This window comes from Scleropages formosus, chromosome 1 (genome assembly GCF_900964775.1).
Source record: "Scleropages formosus chromosome 1, fSclFor1.1, whole genome shotgun sequence".
Taxonomy (NCBI): domain Eukaryota; kingdom Metazoa; phylum Chordata; class Actinopteri; order Osteoglossiformes; family Osteoglossidae; genus Scleropages; species Scleropages formosus.
Window position 1 is genome coordinate 47,734,556 of NC_041806.1, and position 18,912 is coordinate 47,753,467.

At 45.5% G+C, this 18,912-nt stretch overlaps 1 protein-coding gene across 2 annotated transcripts; it reads left to right on the top strand.

The window, feature by feature from the left end:
* The first annotated feature begins 369 nt into the window (after nt 1-369).
* mpv17 (mitochondrial inner membrane protein MPV17) lies at nt 370-18,912 on the top strand. 2 transcript variants are annotated; one of them, XM_018736971.2, is made up of 9 exons: nt 370-401; nt 1,577-1,631; nt 1,720-1,803; nt 8,790-8,905; nt 10,640-10,732; nt 13,511-13,606; nt 17,745-17,777; nt 17,954-18,006; nt 18,611-18,912. In XM_018736971.2, exons 3-9 carry the CDS (start codon nt 1,731-1,733, stop codon nt 18,678-18,680), a joined length of 534 nt encoding a protein of 177 aa, XP_018592487.2. In that variant the 5' UTR covers nt 370-401; nt 1,577-1,631; nt 1,720-1,730; the 3' UTR covers nt 18,681-18,912. The 2 variants fall into 2 exon arrangements, with proteins under 2 accessions (XP_018592487.2, XP_018592488.2); XM_018736972.2 differs by lacking the exon at nt 370-401 and adding an exon at nt 443-747.

Consider the following 18,912-nt stretch of genomic DNA (forward strand, 5'->3'; position numbering starts at 1 on the left):
GCTGCGACCCCACTTGGGAGAAGTGGCTTCAGACACTGTGTGTGTGTGTGTGTGTGTGTGTGGGTATAATAAATGTGGGCTGTGTAAGCCTCTTAGGCCAAGACATGGTATCAAAGAGGGAGCGACACACACGGGGCTCCAAATAAGCACACCTGTCTACACCACACCGCCTCAGCCTCTCACAGCTGAAGAGCTGAGCTCCAATTCATGGCAACAAGAGTGGTCACCGGTGCAATTACAAAGAAAGTGTGAATTACAATTAATTACAAGCACAAAATGGTTCGCGCGCTGCTGTGGGGATGCCACGAGAGGGAGCTGTGATGCCGCGGACGTTTGGAGGAAGTGACGTCAGTGTCCGACACGAGTGACGTCACGGCCGGCCGTTCGGAGCGCGGAGAGAGGCACGTTACATTTTGATTATGTGTTTAAATTAAGGGAAGTGGATGCGGTCGTGTTTGATTAAATGTTCCTGAGGTGTTACGTGTTGGTGTCTCGCGATAGCGGGACGGCGATAGGAATATTTTTATAATCCGCTCATATGAAAACTGTACAAGTTTTTGGAAGTTTGTCTGAAGTTGATCATTAATCTGTGTTTCTAGAGAACGGATTATCTATTTCACACTGAGTGAACCGAAGCCGGCCTGTTGTGGTCACTTCAGTCTGACATAAAACCGTATTAATGACTTATTGCGACTTAGTAATGGCGGAGTGTGACTCGTGACAAGTTGATTCTTCTTGCCGTCCGAGGTATTACAGAGTACAGAATATCTGCAAAAAGCAAATTCTGTGACAAAAAAAGTCCTGTAAAAGCAGTATTTAATCTTGTTTGTGTATTTTTTGAACTCTGTGACTTCCGACTTCGTCTCCGGTTTAGTGAAGCCAGTGAGTGACTGTGTGTAACCCACCACTGACTGAAAAAAATACTATTTTTACACTTAAATTTCTCACTCCAGGTTACAACAAACAAATGTGGCAGTTTTTCCCGTATTGCATGTTTGCCCTTTGATATTTTAGGTTGAATTTTCCTGTAAAATCACACAGTTTTCAGTATTTGCTTAATTGCTGGTTATGCAGTTCCCAGCTTCATAAATTTCTAGTGATTACGGTTTTTTGCCTTTTTATCCAGTTTCTTCTTTTTGACCCAGACTCCCGGAAAAGTTGGGCAAAAGAACAGTGTCCGTGTGCTGTTAACCACCTGACCTGAGGTGTAAAGTGTCTTCTGTTACTGCTAAATGATCAAACTATCGAAAACCACTGTTCTCTTGACTGAATGTTTCCCCTCAAATACATAGAAAAAAATTGAGCCCACATATAAGAAGCTTATACATTCCTACTTTTTTAAAAAAATTTCTTAGAAGATATGTTTAGACGTTGTTGTTGTTGTTGTTGTTGTTGTTGTTGTTTCTTTCCCGGAAGTAAAAACAAACACAAATAATTCAGTGTTTGGTTTCTTCAATGGATTGACCTCTTCACAGTATTGTGTGTTTCAGTGTGCAAAAATGCCTTTATATTCAAGGTGATACAAAGTAAATACATGTGCCGGTTTCATACAGCTTGATTTTCACATGTGATGCAGGTGGAGTGACGTGGTCAGGTGTACAGCAGGTCCCCCTCTTCCCGTCTGTTCAGCCGTGAGTTCCTCCAGTTCCCTCTGTGGTGCGGAGCAGAGATTTTCTTTCTTTAAAAGTGTGTGTACAGTGTTGCGTTTTTGTCTTTCAGAGTCCGCTAGCATGGCTTCCCTCTGGAGGTCCTATCAGGCTCTGATGTCCAGGAATCCATGGACGGTGCAGATTCTTACTGCTGGTATGAAAATATAGTTTAAAGAGTAACTTAAGTTACTGTTTAATGTTGACAGTCATGATTTCTCAGGCTTCTGTGTTCATCTGCTGCCACGTTTGCTTTGCGTGTTTTTGAAGGCTGACTTTGGTCGTCTTCCCAAGTCAGGCTGCCCAGCCGAGTGAAATAGCCAATCACAAAACACCACTTTGACCACAAAGTCTGCGAATTCTTCCTCCACGGATGCATAGCATCACCTGAGTTTTATTAGTCAGTTATCTGTCTTGGTTCAAGTGCTCAGGACATTTACTGATATGTGTGTGTGTGTGTGTGTGTGTGTGTGTGTGTGTGTGTGTGTGTGTGTGAGTGAGTGAATGTCCAGAATGTTGTATATGTTTCAACAGAAAATGGACTGATGGGTTGGTTGTACAGTGATCCAGTTGTCCACTAGTGTCCCTTGGTTTCCCCTAATGTAACTTTCACTTGATGCCACCTAATGGTGCCATAACATGAAGACCCAGTTTCAGCCCAGAAATAATCTGGATCATTGGTAGCTTCGCCAGCTACCTTACCCATGTGTTGCATGCTAATATGCAGAAGTGCTAAAACACAAAAATGCAAAGTATTGGTGAAATCAGTTCAGGGGATGGAGACCAATGAAGTATTTAAACATTATTGTATGTAAATGTTTGTGTACCTTTTTTTAAAAAAAAAAAAATTGTAGGAAGGTGATCAGGATTAGTCTATTTTGCATTTTATGCACCTACTCATGCAATCAACATCGGTGCATAAAGTGGAAAGAAACAAACTAAGTTCACTTAAGAATCATGTCTGCAACAATGTCTCTTTCTCCTAATGTAATGTACACATTGTATCTCTCTGAGATGTATGTTGCTTTGGAGAAAAGTGTTTGCTAAATGAATAAATGTAAGTACGACTGGTAGACACAGGCTGTAAAGCAATGTTTGAACGGCAGCGTTCCCTAGTGTTTGTTGGCTTCATTCTTCAGACAAGCCCCATCCAACACATCCTGTCAATCCCAGGTTGCCAGAGTCACTGGAACCACCTTGTTCACCTCTTCTAGCTGGGTGGATAATGGACATTTCAACATCAGTTGTGAAGGGGGGGTATCCACTGTCATTCTTTCATTAAAGGAAACCTTGAAGACATGATGGGTGCTGAGCCTCTGCTCTGAAGTCCCTAATAAAAAGCTTGTGGACCAGCGTGAAGCAGATACCACCTTCCAGCCAGCAGACTGGGGATCCATTCGTCACCAGCGGAAGATGTAAATTTGTCACAACACAATGTTCTAAGTTTAAATCTGCTTTCTATTTTCAGCTCCCTTTAAATCTCACTTTCCCCAGGGTGTGTTCGCCTTATGCAGATTCGCTCTGGTGCTTGGTGTTTGTTTTACATCGGGGAATAATATTCTCTTTTGATGGAAACGCCCACATTCGCGCTTAGCTGCCCGCTGATTGGATGGGCATGGCGAGCGTCGGAAGTCATCTAGAAGCATGGAAGTTCTGTCCTTTTGGCTTTCGCTCACTTGAGCGAAGAGGGCGGAGTAATTATTGAGAGGATCGATATCCATCCGCCATTTTTGGAAGTCCTCCAACGTGCTGCGCCTCTGTAGCGGAACCTGCTTTTCAGGGTGGGAGGAAGGCCTCTGCTGGGTCGCCCGGTGGTCCAGCAAAAGCGCAGCGACCCTTGTTGCTGTCTCGCAGGGAAAAAGGGCCAAGGGGCCCTAATTTACGTAACTAAGATTACAGACTCGGTGAATCACAGCTTTTGTTTCCACACCAGAGGGAAAAGGCTTTTATATTTAGATGCTGAAACAGTGTGAAAGTGGGCTTCTTGTGCACCAAAGATGGAGAGATGACTCAAAACAACAGCAGAGGGTCGCTAAAGTAGCAAGTAATTTGTGTCCGTGTGTGTGTGCGCCTGTGTGTTTGTGTAGGGCTGGCACTGCTTGGACTTTCTTGTGTTCCCGATACATGTCACGAAATTGCTCACAGTGTGCAGAAACAGGAGAACAGACCCTCCCTTCAACCACCCCTCCAACTTTAACACTTTTTTTTTTGGCTGTTTACTGCCATTTACAGCACAACACAATTAGTCTGTCTCACCCTTAAGAGAAAGCAGGGCACGTTTGACAGAAGGAGAAACTACGTCTGCGTTATTACATTATGTAAATTATCCTGGTTGCTGCTGGATCAGAGTCTGATGTTCAACCTGGAGAGTCCAAGTGTTTAAACATCACTATGCACAACATGTTCAAAAGGTAGCGTATGCTCCTTTCTTATATCCTCTTCACTTGCTGGACGAATTCATGAGGAATAGAGTGCGGCAAATGTGGAACAGGCCAAACTACAATTTGTGTAACTAGAACAAAGTTGAGGTTGTGTTAAAGATGTCACGTGTGTTCATTTCAAGAGTGATCAGAAGTCAAGAGTGGGGAACTTTGGGGCCGCATAAAAACTTTGACTGCTTATCAAAAACAGAGACCAAAATTGTCCCCAGCAAAAAGTGAAAATGAATTTTTTAGGTTTCAGGTACTTATAACCACATTCTCCAACCTTTGATGGCTTGGAGGAGTTGGGCTTTATGGATGAGTGATATGTACCATCAGTTCCTTGGAATCACCTGGTGGTATCCTTACCTCATGTTGTAATGTCATTTTGTGGGTCCTCAGTTAGTAGCGCTATGAAATTGTAAGTCACAACAAAGCATGAACAGGAAACAGTTCGGACACTGGAGACCTGGGGGTCTGCAAATCTATAAAGGAAAGCCAGCGTTATGTGAACAGTTGGCGTTTACATACGGCACAGTTCCAAGTCCAGACTCATCAACTACATTCTCGTTGTGGCTGCCTTCGTTATTCAGATAAGTAGGAATCTCGAGTCCCAAGAGAAGACATCCTAAGAACATTGCGTATAATTTCGCAAATGGGCGACATGCGTCAGCTGGGCCATTAGCCCACAAAGACAATGTCCTCAAGGACAGTGCCTCAAGACCGTTGTGCTGCCGTCAGCAGGTTTCTGCTGGAACTCGATCATCTTTAATTGGTTCCCTCTCGCTTTGGGCCAAGCTTTATTTGGCCATTGATAACGGCCAGTGACGGAAACCTTATCAAAATGACGTGTATTGAAGCCGATCTGCATCTGATACCCATGTACACTGTGTCTCGCTCTGTGGCCTCATTGGTTAAATTCCGCTTTAAATATACTTTTCCCTGTTTTTAACTGAAGTACCAGAAGAAAGACACTAGCAGGCACTAACCATTTTGCTGATGTTACAGTCACTGCTAAAATGGTCTGTAGGTTGAGCTCAGGTTGGCAGCTTGTATCATCCCGCTGTTCTGGATGCAATGACTCAGCCCTCAGGTTTATGGGTTTAAACAGAGGAACTCAGGTGCGTGTTGAGCACAACTTGTATGAGTCTGACGACTGTTCAGCATTTTATGAGAAACAGAATTGTGGCTTTTTGTCAGTACCGGGGGAAAAAACAATTATAAATTCTGTCTCATGGTGCAATTTAATCTCTTTATACCTGCACCTTCTGTTACCCATTAGTTAATCTCTATATGTCCAGAGATTCTGCTTTAAAATGTCCCAGTAAAAGCCCACCAAAGGTTTCCATTCTTTGGCCAGCTTGTTATTTTCTATTCGACCGCTTTTATTAGTCCTTTTCTGACATTTTAAGAAAAGGTTATATCACATAAAGACGGAACCTCTGCCTAGACAAGGCACTGAAATTATGGTGTGTGTTCTTTATAAAATATGGTATTTGACTGAGTGGGGACTGAGGGCATTGAATGTGAACCTCTAAACTGTTAGAGGATTGCGAGGGTCACAACTGTTGCAGCCACCAGCTAAGGACTGTTTCCCCCTCGAGGCCAGTTGATGATGTTCCAAAAAATGTCATGGATGTCTAGGCTGCACCCTGTGGTGGTTGTCCTCAGGGCCTAATCTCTCTCAAGTTTTCCCAAAGGGACTTGCTCTCTCTCGACTTTCCCCAGGATGTCCACTCTCTCTTGGATTTTTCCTTAAGCAATGAATACCTCTCAAGCTCTTCGAATGATGCCCAGTCTCTTGAGGTCTTCCCAGGGAATTCATTGTCTCCAAAGATCTCCCCATGATGCCCAGTCTCTCGAGAGTTTTCCCCAGGAGGTCTGTGCACTCTCGAGTTTTTTTGTAAGGAGACTGCTCTCCCTCAAGTTCTGCTCAGGAAACTCAGTATCTCTGGAATTCTCTCCATGGTATGGACTGTCTCTTGAGTTCATCCCAGGTTGTACAGTCTTTCTAGAGTTTTGCCTAGGGCACTCAGTTTCTCTCGAGCTGTCCCCATGGTGTCCGCTGTGTCTCTTTTTTTTTTACCACGGAACTCAGTGTCTCTCAAGTTTTTCCCAGGGTGTCCACTCTTTTTCAAAGTCTCCCCAGGGTACCTTCTGTAGATTGTTTTCCCAATGGTGACCATACTCTCTTGGGTTTTCCCAAGGGCACTCAATGCCTCTCGAATTCTCTTCAAGGCACCTGCTCTCTCATGAGTTCTTCCCGGGGCACTCTCACTCTCTCAAGTTTTTCCCAGGGCCCTTGCTCTCTTAAATTCTCCTTGGAGTACCTGCTGTCATGTCAAGTTCTACACTGGGTGTCTGCTCTCACTTAAATTTTGACATGGAATGAGGGGAATGAAGGAATTCACCCAAAGAGTCCCCCCCCCCCCTCCCCATATTTTCAGAGATCCTCACTCGGGAAGCAAGTTTACTTTTTTTAGCCCATCAGAGTGGCAAGCCAAATGGTTCTGGAGTAGTGTCAGTCGACCGCCCGACCCCCAGCTGGACCCTCTGTGTTTGAACAAACTGAGAGTTATCAGTGGAAACCTGCGCTTGCTCACTTACTCGCTCATTCCTCTAGTGCCAGGAGTGAAGGGAGTGTGAGCGTTTTGGTCATCATTCGCACTTTTGTCATCCTTTTGACAGCTCATCATCTCCTGGTGTTGTTTGTGACCTTTCATGTGTTCAGTGTGGATGCTCTCTTTTCTATCTCTAAAAGTTTTAAGCAGAGCAAGTGGGACAGGGTGGGGTTGGGTGTGCTGGGGTGGAAGGGGCAGGGGGCTTCTCTGGCTCCTAGAAACTCCTCCTTTATGCTCCCTTTCAGAAATGCCATTAGGCTCTTCCTTTAATTTGCGGTTCTGTGCAAAGAGATGACTGGGAATAACAAAGGGAGTCTCGCCCCCCTAGTGACACCTTTCCACTCCCACAGGGGGTGGGGGTATTGACTCTCTCAGCCAAAGCTCTTTTCTATGTCCTCCTGCTGCTTCCCTGACTCCGTATCCATTCAACTCATATTTGTCATAATAATAAATGCTCTGGACTGTTGTTCTGTGGAAGTCGATGTGTCAGAGAGGTATTTTTGTGAATGAAGAGCTGAAATTATCCTGGTTTCCAAATTGATGCCATGCTTCTATCAACTGCCTTTTAGCAGGTGTATTTGGTAAATTACCAGTTCTTACAGCCCGGACAAGGTTTGCTGATAATTGTCAATCTGAATAACATTTTGAAATGTTTGATTGATACAAGGATTACTTTGTTGACATAGTTTGACTGTCATAATCCGTTTTAGGATTTCCTTCCTTAGGCGTGGCGGCCAACATCTTTTGAGAGGCAGCCGTTCAGCTGCTCATGAATAACGCAACACTTGTTCAGTCGCTCCACGCTCTTCCGAAGAAGCAAATTGATCGGTTTGGGTTAAGGGGAAGGACCCCAGTGACATTTCCAGCTCAGTCGATCTGATTGGCATTGCCAGTCCTCCAGACATACAGAGCATCGCGCTCCATCATTTCTTTTGACGATGTGGAACACAGTAACAACAGCCTCGTTGCCACGGTGACAGTTAAACATGAACTTTCTTAAAATCTTCTTGTTTTACACTGACAGTTAGAGGAGTATGACCTGCCATCCTGCTGTCTGCACTCCACCAACCACACCCTTCTTTTTTCATGTTTTAATGCTGTCTTGGGGCCCCTGGCCAAAAAGTCGATGCTGATGGTTATTTATCCACAAAGCTCCCATTCATCATATCATTTTAATGTTATAAGTAAAGTCTTGCTTTAATATTGATATATTTTGTCAATTTGTGACCCTTTGGCATCTGGCTTCAGACGGTTATGTAGCTTTACGCATTCTAACTGTGGGAAGCCACCGGTGACAGTCCTGTAACCGAGGCACTGATGCAGGCCTGATGCAGATGGTGACGCCGATGATGCAGATGGCAGATGGCGAAGAATGCGAATGAGTTTTCCTTCTGCTGCTGCGGGTTTTGGGGGGCCAGCGTTCGGCTGACCAAAGCGCTTTCAAAGCTCATTTTGCTTTGCTTGGACCCATGATCTGTTAGAGAAAGCATGCATTGCTTTTTGACTCCTTCCTGCTGTTAGTTTTCCCAGTTAAGCACCTGACCTCCAAGCAATGTCACAGAATGTGAGACGTTGCCATTTCCTGCTAGAGCAGCATGGTAAACTGTAACATAGACATGCAGGTTTTGCTTGCAGTCCCTGTGCGGAAGCGAAACCTTGAAGGACGAGTTTTAGTTAACGTCCAGCGCTCACATCCCAAACTGGCAAAGATGTGAACCAACCAAATGGACTGGTCTGTTCAAATCACATGAAAGGACTAGAGCTCCCAGGGACACAGAAGGAACTAGAGTCCTACATTTTGGTGGGGTCGCTCCACTAATGAATGAATTGAATGGAGTGTGGACCTGGGGGTTGAATGAATTGGATAAAAATAACACCCAAGCCCAAGGAAGAGGATTTAAAGGAACAAAAGGTATTTTTCTGTACACAACATGTAAATGTTTGTGTGGGAAAGGTGTGTCGCTGCAGCAGATCAGTCCGTGTTACAGCAGGTGGTTGACAGCATCCTTCTGTCCTGACAGTGATGTAGTCCGATTTGGGGCGTGTGGTGGGGTATCCCAGGGAGAGACAGATGTCTGACCGTGTCTCTCTTGTCTTCACAGGTTCCTTGGTGGGAGTAGGAGACGTCATCTCGCAGCAGGTGATCGAAAGGAGAGGCCTGAGCAACCACAACTTGCAGAGGACGACCAAGATGATGAGCATTGGCTTTTTCTTTGTTGTAAGTCGGGACGCTTCCTTTACAGTCTTCTCTCACAGTCTCTTATAGGATTCACTGGGTCAGTGGGACATTTACGAACGCCATGCTCTCTTTGATCAGTAGAGACACCCACAGGGGACTCTCTGGACACCTGAGCACTCTATGGTTGGACTGGACACCCATGGGCTGTCAGGTTGGAACTGATACCCCAAGCTTTGCACATTCTACAGACACCACAGGACTTACAGACGCTGTGCGTGGACCCACTCCTTGCTCTTGGACGACTTTGTCGCCCCACTTTAGGGAGAAAGGGGTGGTAGGAGCTGGGACAGGCTGGGCTCGTGTCTCACCTCGGGGCTAGATGTGACGTAGACCCGGGCAGCAGCCCAATGGCGGGGCTCCCTCTGTGACATCACGCCAAACAGTGACCTCTGAAAGTCACCCACGGGCAGCGGAGAGCACACACACACGCACATATTCACACATTGTGAGGGTAATGGATTTATTTGACACTGCACACAAGTTTAATTTGAGACATTAACTACAGGTATGGTTAAAGTTTATGGGGGTTATGTTAGTTTGTACTTCACCCTTTTAACAGCATCGACATGTCATTTCTTTTTTTTTTTTTTTCCCCCTCAAGGAAATGAATCACAGAATGAGCTACATTTATAACACAGGACATTTCCCATTTGGTTTCCCCGCTGTTGTCTTCTGACTGGACGAGTCAAAGTCAGCAAACACTCGCTCTGTCATCTTCCATTCTAGGAAACATCGCGGCACCCATTTTTAATATCATTACGTTGGTGTTGTTTTTAATAGTAATCGTCATCACATTCACTCGCGCTGCATTTTCGGGCGTAATGTTGCGGACGTAATATCGAAAAGTGAGAAAAATGTGTTCCCACACATGTCCAAGGAAATTAAGACTCTGGAACAATATGCGTTGTGCATTAGCCAGGCGAGCGTGAACCTGCGATGCTGCAGCAAGAAGCGTTACTGTCAAAATCAGGCTTCCAGCTGTCAGGGAACATGTTTCATTTATTTTTTTTATAGCCTTCTTTACACAGTGTAATACACTTCTTAATTATGCAGTATAAAATTACTGTTACATTGGATTTAATTATAAAATTTGTTTTTCTAACCATTATTTATCTAACTGTTGACTCCAATGCAAACCACCAAAAAATGCAAAAAAAAAACAGGGATACTCTAAAAGGACCAAGGACTTGAACACAGTCCCTTCAGTTGGGGAGCAGTGGATCTAATCGTTGTGTCTTCAAAACATGGAGAATGTGGGCATTGATTTCACTACCTCTTGGTTGGTTAGGTGAGCACACTGCCATTCCAGTTAATTCTGCCATTGAATGTATCGCCATGTTTATAAATAGAAGTTTCGCTTATTTGCTTACATAAGATGCAGAATGTCTGTGTCTATATTTGATTTGGAAATGGTTTCAAGTGTGTGTGTGTGTGTGTGTGTGTGTGTGTGTGTGTGTGTGTGTGTTGTCACCTGACTATTTCCAGCAGACCCTCCCACTAGAGTTTTCAACCAAGCAGTTTTGTTTTGGTGGGAATTCCCTTGCTGATGGTTTAAGGAGTCTGCAGATCTTGGGCAGGGTCCAAAGTGTTGCTGTTGATTAGATGGATTTTGCAGGGTGGGAGATGAATAGGGACACTCGCTGAGAATGAGTGACTGGCGGGACGCTGGGAGGTGGTATCCTGGTTGGGTTTTATAGCCGTATGGCCTTGCAGGGACCCGTGGTTGGCGGCTGGTACAAGGTGCTGGACGGCCTTGTCACAGGGAGCGGCAAGAGTGTCGCCCTCAAGAAGATGCTCTTTGATCAGGTGGGTGCACTGCTTCTGCATTAAACCTCTTGCCATCTGAACCTCATACCCTTCCCAAGGTCAGGGGGGATCTGAAGCTGGAGTAGCGCTGGAGCTCTGTTCACCAGGGTAGACAAGTCATGTAGACAAATGAAGATAAGGGGGCCGTAAGTGTGTGTACTGTTGGTGGCATCAGGCAGCGAGAGGCCTTGGGGGTTTCTACAGGAAGAGAGGTGGTGGAGGGGTGCTGAAAGATGCCCACGCTGATGGACGAGCGGGAAAAATGCTCCTGAAATGCCCGTCTCAGATGAAACGATGCCCACGGGCCCTGGCGTGGCAGGCCACTACTGAACCCCTTCCATGCACAGAAAATGACTAAGTGATCATTTTGTGTCACAAGAAGGATTAAGACTTCACATTCTTGGTGGAAAACAGTTTTGTCACACCCCCACCATACGTCATTCTTTTTTTTTCCCTATGCAACACTTCGTTCAAGAAAGTGCGGAACGTTTGCCTGTCTCTCAGAGCTCGTAATTCGTGCATTTTTTTTTTCTTTTTTTTTTTTTTTTTTTTTTTTTGTTTCTTGCTTTGACCTGCTGCTCTCTGTTAGGTCAGTGGCTTTATGCCATGGTGAGATGTTTGCGTTTTGTCTTAGCGGGGGGTCTCTAACAATCATCGCTCGAGGGTTAGCCTCCATAGCACCGCCTCACAGAGCGCTTGTGCAGGGTGGAGCAACCAGGAATAACGCAGCCACAGTTTGGCAGGCTTATGGAGAAGCTTTTTGTTCCTGTTCTCATGTTTACCCCTTCGGGGTTACCCCCCCCCACCCACTGGAGCGTGTCAAGCGCCTGTAATCCCCGCGATGGATGACAGGTGGGAAAGCGAACGAGAGCTTGCATAATCAGGTTGCCGAGTAAGATGGCCGCCGGGTTGTGAAAGCACAGGATGCGAAGCACGGAGAGAGAAAGCAGGACGTTCTCCCATCCAGAGGATTACTTGAGCGGGATCAGTTTCTGCCCAAGTCCTACTTTTGAAGATGTAGCTTTTCTCTTGGGCTCAGAGCCACTTTTCCCTTCAAGCTTAGCCAACCCCCAGGTCCATGTACCCTAGACCTTGAACTTTCAACTCCTAAATCCATGTATTCCAGGCATCCAGACCCCAGTAGAATATTCGTAAGCTCTTATATTTACATTTATTCATTTAACATATGCTTTCGTCCAAAGCGACGTACATCTCAGCAAAAGTACAATTTATGCATTACACTAAGAGAAAGAGACATAGCTACAGACATGTAACTCTCAAGTAAACCTAGTTTGTTACCTACCACTTGCTGCACCGAAGTTCATCAACTGTCAACCCTGAGATCCACTTATCCCAGAAATCAACCCCTTTGTCAACATTCCTCAGACCTTCAGCCAACAACCTCCAAATCCACGTACCTCAAACCTTCAGTACCCAATCCCCAGGTCCGCATATCCCAGGCCTCCACTCCCAGGTCAGCTTTCCCCAGACCTTCACCTGCCAATTCCCTAGATCACTGTATTTGAAGCACCCAACCCCAGGCTAACATTCCCCATACTACCATCTACCCATAGAAGCTGGGTTCTGCATTACACATTTACATTTATTCATTTAGCTGATGCTTTTCTCCAAAGCAACTTACAATAATTTAACTATTTACACACTGGGGTAATTTTTACTGGAGCAAATATGGGTAAGAACCCTCAAGGGTACTACAGCTCGAGAGGGGATTCAAACCTGTAACCTTTAGGTCTAGAGTCAGTAGCTCTAACCACTATGGTACCAGCTGCACCCTGAGTCTAGGTCCATCTGTGTTTTTCCACAGCACCACAGCAATCTGACTCATGTCCCCTTATTTCTGAAAAATTTGTTGGATATGAAATAAAAAATAGCTAATATGAAGGACAGCCATAACATTATTCCTTGATCTGTTCCTCAAAAGCCACAGACTTTGAGTCCTCAGAGAAGTACATATTGGAGATGATACTCGCCAAGGTTTAGCAAAAATATGCACAGATACGTGTGATTGGCAGCCATGGCGTGATCCAGGTGTTGACCTCCAGTAACACCTTCAGAAGTTAAGTGAGGTATATGAGAGTAGTTCCCAGTGAAGACAGAAATGGCTCCACTTTCTCTGAAAGGTGTTTCCATGCTGTTTTGAAATGCCCATACACTTGATTCACTTCCTTCACTGAGGCCTCATACCTGGTGGCAAAAAGGGCTTCCGGAAAAATAATAAAAAAACATAAGGCACTCTGGGACGTATGCAGAGCTGCCCCTTCATTTCACCTGCAAATATTAGTGGCCAAAAATACAGAGTGTAGCACAGGAGGATCTGTATTATTGATGAGCTCATTTCAGCAGGATCAGCCATGACTTGATCCCACAACCCAGGAGAGAGTCATCCCGTCCCTTGTGCCCCCTTCGCCAGGGCAGCAGTCGATTTGTGGCCCTTCCTCGTGGAGATAAGACTGCTCTGGGTTTAAGACCAAGAAAAATGTGCAAAGATCAAAACTGGACGGAACCATAAAGGTCCCTAGTAGTATTTGCTTTCATTTTAAAAGCTAAAGCATGGCTATCTTGGGAATGATCGGGACATTGTTGCAGTCATCAGATCACGTAATTATCCTGTATAAAAGAAATGGGTGGCGAAAAGTCTATGAGAAGTAGAGCTCCAAGGGAAGCACAGAACAGGTCACCGTTGGCCTGTAGGAGTCACACTGGCTTGATGAATGTCTGTGGAGAGGAGATGCAGTCATGGTGATTGTGTGTTTGCAGCTTGGCTTCGCCCCCTGCTTCCTGGGTGCCTTCCTGGGCATCTCTGGAGCTCTCAATGGCCTGACGGTGGAGGAGAACATCGCCAAGCTCAAGAGGGTAAGGATGAGAACGATATGAAGGCAACCCCCCGCCCCCACCTCCGGAATGGTCAGACACCTTCTTCATCCGTCGCGCAACTTCATGGCACGCGCTCAGTGTAATACGTATGATCGCAGATAGGTTGCTAAGCAATAAAAATGTCAGTCTGGTGACGTTGTAGAGCACTGTGTTGAAGTGGTTTGTATGAGTCTTCTCCAGAGTGCTGGGCCTCAAGATTAACGTTGTTCCAGGAGTGTCTTTTGTCTTCGAGAGCCGTCGGGATGGAGAGTGATTGTGACACCGCTTTTTCTGACACTTTGATGTCAGCGAGTAAATTAGCAGGCGAGAAACGGATGTCAAGCCCTGAGCGGCACTGGGAAAACCTGCAGTGGAATCTGTAAAACCCTGATATTACCACAAAAATCCACAACTGTCTCATTCCACAATATCGCTAAGTACATCTAAAGACACGGAGGACTCTTTAGCTTGATCTGCATAGTGGACAAATAAGTCTATATATTTTTATTTTGCCCCCATTTCTGCATTAATACTCTTGAGGAAAGTACTTATCTGAAACGATGCAGTAAAAATTACTCGGTTGTATGATCTGGCAAATTATTCTCAGTAGTATTAAAAACCCTAGTAGGGCGGCTACTATAGTATTATACAAAGTATTAACTTGTATTATATAAGTATTATACATAAATATATTAGTAGCAGTATATGACCTTGGATAAACAATTTTGACTTTTTTTTCTGATTTGAACACATGAATGAAAGATGTTCTTAAAACCTTTGCTTTCTTGTTGGTTGATGTCGTGACAAGGGTGTGTAAAATTTCACAAACGCAGCGGCTGTACCTTTGACGGAGCTATTTGACCTTATTAGTAAAGGAGTAAATGTCCTGTCACAGGAGTGGGCAGTGTGTCATGTCATAAGCCATGTAATTTTGTCTGGGTTACTGCATCCAATGAGCAGTTTAATAATCTGATTTTAAAAAGCCTTTCCACATAATTTATCAGGGGTGTTAATTATCAGTAATCTCTCACTAGTGAAAGTAATGGCACCTCGAAAGCGCTGACGCGGCAGAATTTTTCCAAGCGTTAACACTGGCTAAAATGTGTCGGAGAGCGGTGCCAAATGTACCTGCCCACACAAAGTTTTACTGCACTGTTGTTTTTATTTAGCTGCTTAGCTGATGCTTTCAGCGACCTATGATTTTTACCCATTTATACAGCTGTTTACTTTGTTGCAACGAATCAACTTAAGTACCTTGCTGAACACCGGTTTTCATAACGGCCTTCATCACTGCCGCTGCTCTGCGGCTCGAGAGACTCCTTTACTTGTCTATCCAAGGCATATCGGTACCTTTTGTGGGAGGGTCCCCTGTCTGCGACGCGGACCTGTTGGACTGAGCTGCCGTTCCACGGCGAGGTGACTGGTGTGCGTGCAAAACCAGGTGGTTCGTGTCTCCAAGGGGCAAGACCACCAGCAAACAGGCTCAATCACCTAAATGCTAGGAAAGACAGGGAACGAATGACAGATGCGCTCATTACCCGAGCTTGTGATGTAAAATAACTGTGAGGCGCAAGGCAAACAGCCGACCGGAGACAAAGATACTCCACATGAGTCAGCACTGAGGTGCGGGCCAAAGAAACTCGGCAAGGGGATTTTGCATGTTCTGCCAACGAGACGGACTCAGCTACCATAATCCTGATAAATGTGCGTAGGATATATGTGGGGTTCAGGTAGTGTGTACGTGTCTGTTAGGAACTGATGGAGAGGTGTTGGGCTACAGTGAATGGGCTACACTGGATCCACCTGGAATCCATTCATCTGACTGGCCCACAAAGGCAGGCTGCCATTAACACTGGTCCCGTTGACCCCAGATAACCTCAGATGACCACTGAAAGGTGCCCATGTTGAACTTCCATAGGGGTGCTGGTCCTACAGCTGTTTAAAATGCTTAAAGCATTTGCCTACATTTTAAAGTGCTCGCATGGCCTTTGGACAAAGGTGTGTACTGTGGTTCTAAATATGGAACCGTCTGTCTTTGGTCATATGTGGTTGGAGCACTGGATGGGGGTGGAGGTGGTGGGAGAGGGTGAATAGGCGAGTGCAGCGACAAAAATTGTAGGCAAATGACTGCATGGAAGAACCCGTCTGTTTCCGCTAAGTATTCATTCATCTGTGAAGGCACTTGGACATTATTACAGCTAAAGGTCAAGTGTCCAGCACCGCGTGAGAAAACCAAATTAGTGCTAACGACTCCTTTGTCTTATTACTGTTTCCATCATATTGCCATTGGACGGCTCGCTCCGGCTCCAGATTACGGCACTTAATGACTAAGGAGCAGAAAAATGTTTGCCGCTGCCCCCCACCTCCACCCCCAGGGAAGGCTTTTCTCCTGCCCTGGCGAAACATCTCCATGCTAATGTTTCGAATGCAGCCTCCCTGAGGGGACGGCCTCGTGTGACGTCAGCCGGGGGGGGGAACAATGAGCTAACGTGACAAGACCTGCAGTCATTTCACACCAGGTGTCCAATGCGCCATTCATTCGGAGCCCAGAATTACGCAGAAAAAAAGCAGACAACGCTGTATTAATAGCTTCACAACGAATATGTCGTCCTACAGTTTTCCTGTGTGTAGGAATTGGGTTGGCACCGCAAAGTTGGGCTTCCAGTCTGGAGCCAAGGCAGCCGGGCCTTGAGCCAATCCAGGGCCCTGCCCCCACCACCACAGCCTTCAGCCCTGCCTCTATCAATAAGCCCACCTCTCTGGCTAGTCCCTCCCCTTTCTCCACCCCTACCCATATCCATAGGTCCACTGCTCTACTTAGCCCCTCCCCTTTCTCCAACCCTACCCATATCCATAGGTCCACTGCTGTACTTAGCCCCTCCCCTTTCTCCAACCCTACCCATATCCATAGGTCCACTGCTGTACTTTGCCCCTCCCCTTTCTCTAACCCTACCGATATCCATAGGTCCACTGCTCTACTTAGCCCCTCCCCTTTCTCCAACCCTACCCATATCCATAGGTCCACTGCTCTACTTAGCCCCTCCCCTTTCTCCAACCCTACCCATATCCATAGGTCCACTGCTGTACTTAGCCCCTCCCCTTTCTCTAACCCTACCCATATCCATAGGTCCACTGCTGTACTTAGCCCCTCCCCTTTCTCCACCCCTACCCATATCCATAGGTCCACTGCTCTACTTAGCCCCTCCCCTTTCTCCAACCCTACCAATATCCATAGGTCCACTGCTGTACTTTGCCCCTCCCCTTTCTCCAACCCTACCCATATCCATAGGTCCACTGCTCTACTTAGCCCCTTCCGTTTCTCCAACCCTACCCATATCCATAGGTCCACTGCTGTACTTAGCCCCTCCCCTTTCTCCAACCCTACCCATATCCATAGGTCCACTGCTGTACTTAGCCCCTCCCCTTTCTCTAACCCTACCGATATCCATAGGTCCACTGCTCTACTTAGCCCCTCCCCTTTCTCCACCCCTACCCATATCCATAGGTCCACTGCTCTACTTAGCCCCTCCCCTTTCTCCAACCCTACCCATATCCATAGGTCCACTGCTGTACTTTGCCCCTCCCCTTTCTTCAGCCCTACCTATATCCATAGGCCCCCCTTTCTCCACTCCCCTCCCCTTTTCCCAGTCCTAGCTGTATCATAGCTCCACCTCACTGTGTATCCCCTCCCATTTCTCCATCTATGCAAAGCTCCACCTCCCTCCAAAGCCATGCCCACAGCCCCACCTCTTTCTACAGTCCCACTTCTATCCACAGCTCATAGTTCTACTCACTTCCACTAATCTACCAATCTACATTGATTAATTTTACAGAAACTTCTTTCCAAAGCAACTTACAGTGAGTACTATGTGGTTTTTTTTTTTGCAAGTAACTTTTACTTTCATCTGAGGTGACTTAGTGCTAGATGAACTACGGTACACAGTGCCTAAAGTCAATTAGTCACCTATAAAGGAGAGCAACACACTCACAATTTGCACAGCTTGAACAGATGAACTTACACTGATATACTCTGGGCTGCATTATAGCTGAAACGTTTTTAATTAGTACAGGGAGATGTACTGATTCCAGGAGGGGGTCTGTATGCTCGGAGCTAATCATTTGAACTTCTTTCCTCCAGGACTACATGGATGCCTTGATCTCAAATTATTATGTAAGTCCTGCCCTGAGATGTCAGAGCCACTTGATACCTGTGACTGTAGAAGTAGTAAGAAAACACTGCATGAATGAACTTCTATTAAGTAAATCCCACTTCAGCCTGACCCATAATTTATCTCTCAGTATGCATGACTTTAATGGTTTCTCTGAAGTTGTGTCTTTTATTTCTAGCTGTGGCCTCCTGTTCAAATTGCCAACTTTTACTTCATACCGCTGCACCACAGGTAAGGAAGTGGAGCATCTCCTGCTTGAGGAGGTAGAGCATCACTTCATGGAGACTATAAGGAGATCCGGAGATACAGTTCTGTAGTAGTTTCTTAAAGATCTATTTTTATTAAAGCTTTTTTGAGCCCAACACTGGTATTTTAATGTTTTAGAAGCTGTCTCTCTCAAACAAATAGCTGTGATATGACATGGAGAGAAAGTATGAATCAAGGGAGATGTTACCTCATGGGGAGAATCAAATCACCAAACTCTGATATTTAATTTGTTTATGAAATTAATAGATCTCACCCATAAGTGTATCGTGCAACACTCATTTGTTTTGCTTGGTGACGTCACACTGCAATGCCTCCTCCTTTCCCTCTCTCCCGTGACTGTGACATTGCGAATCTGAACACCCACCCACATGTGGACTTTGGACATGTTTATTACATGACATGAAATTTCTGCATCTTTTCTGACACCATGTGGGTTTTTTCCTTGTTGAAGAGACCAGGTGTGGTACCTCCCATCCCCCATGGATTTCTGATGAAACTTGAGTACACCCCAGTATTCCATGCTCACCTTTGGCGGCTACTAACACCTATCTGCTTCTCCACCCTGCAGGCTGGCTGTGGTGCAAATCGTGGCCGTCGTGTGGAATTCCTACCTCTCCTGGAAAGCCAACAAACTGTGAGGCCCTGCATTGGATCCCATCCTACCTCAAATACAGGACAAGCGCTGGTTAGGCAGGATAGTCGAATGTGAACCACTTGCAGTATTGAGAAGACAAAATAGCCATGTTGTACCACTTTGTAGGTAGTTGGTTTATCTTATCGAAAAGATGTCTGTGTTGTTTAACTTTTTTTCCAAACACAGTTCAGTACACAATATTGTTAATTTATGATTAATATATAGACTGCTCTAAA

Coding starts and splice junctions, on each gene's coding strand:
- mpv17 (XM_018736971.2), top strand. CDS start 1,731: ATGGCTTCCCTCTGGAGGTCCTATCAGGCTCTGATGTCCAGGAATCCA. Junction 1,804..8,789: donor GGTGCAGATTCTTACTGCTG/GTATGAAAATAT, acceptor TTGTCTTCACAG/GTTCCTTGGTGGGAGTAGGA. Junction 13,607..17,744: donor ACATCGCCAAGCTCAAGAGG/GTAAGGATGAGA, acceptor TCTTTCCTCCAG/GACTACATGGATGCCTTGAT.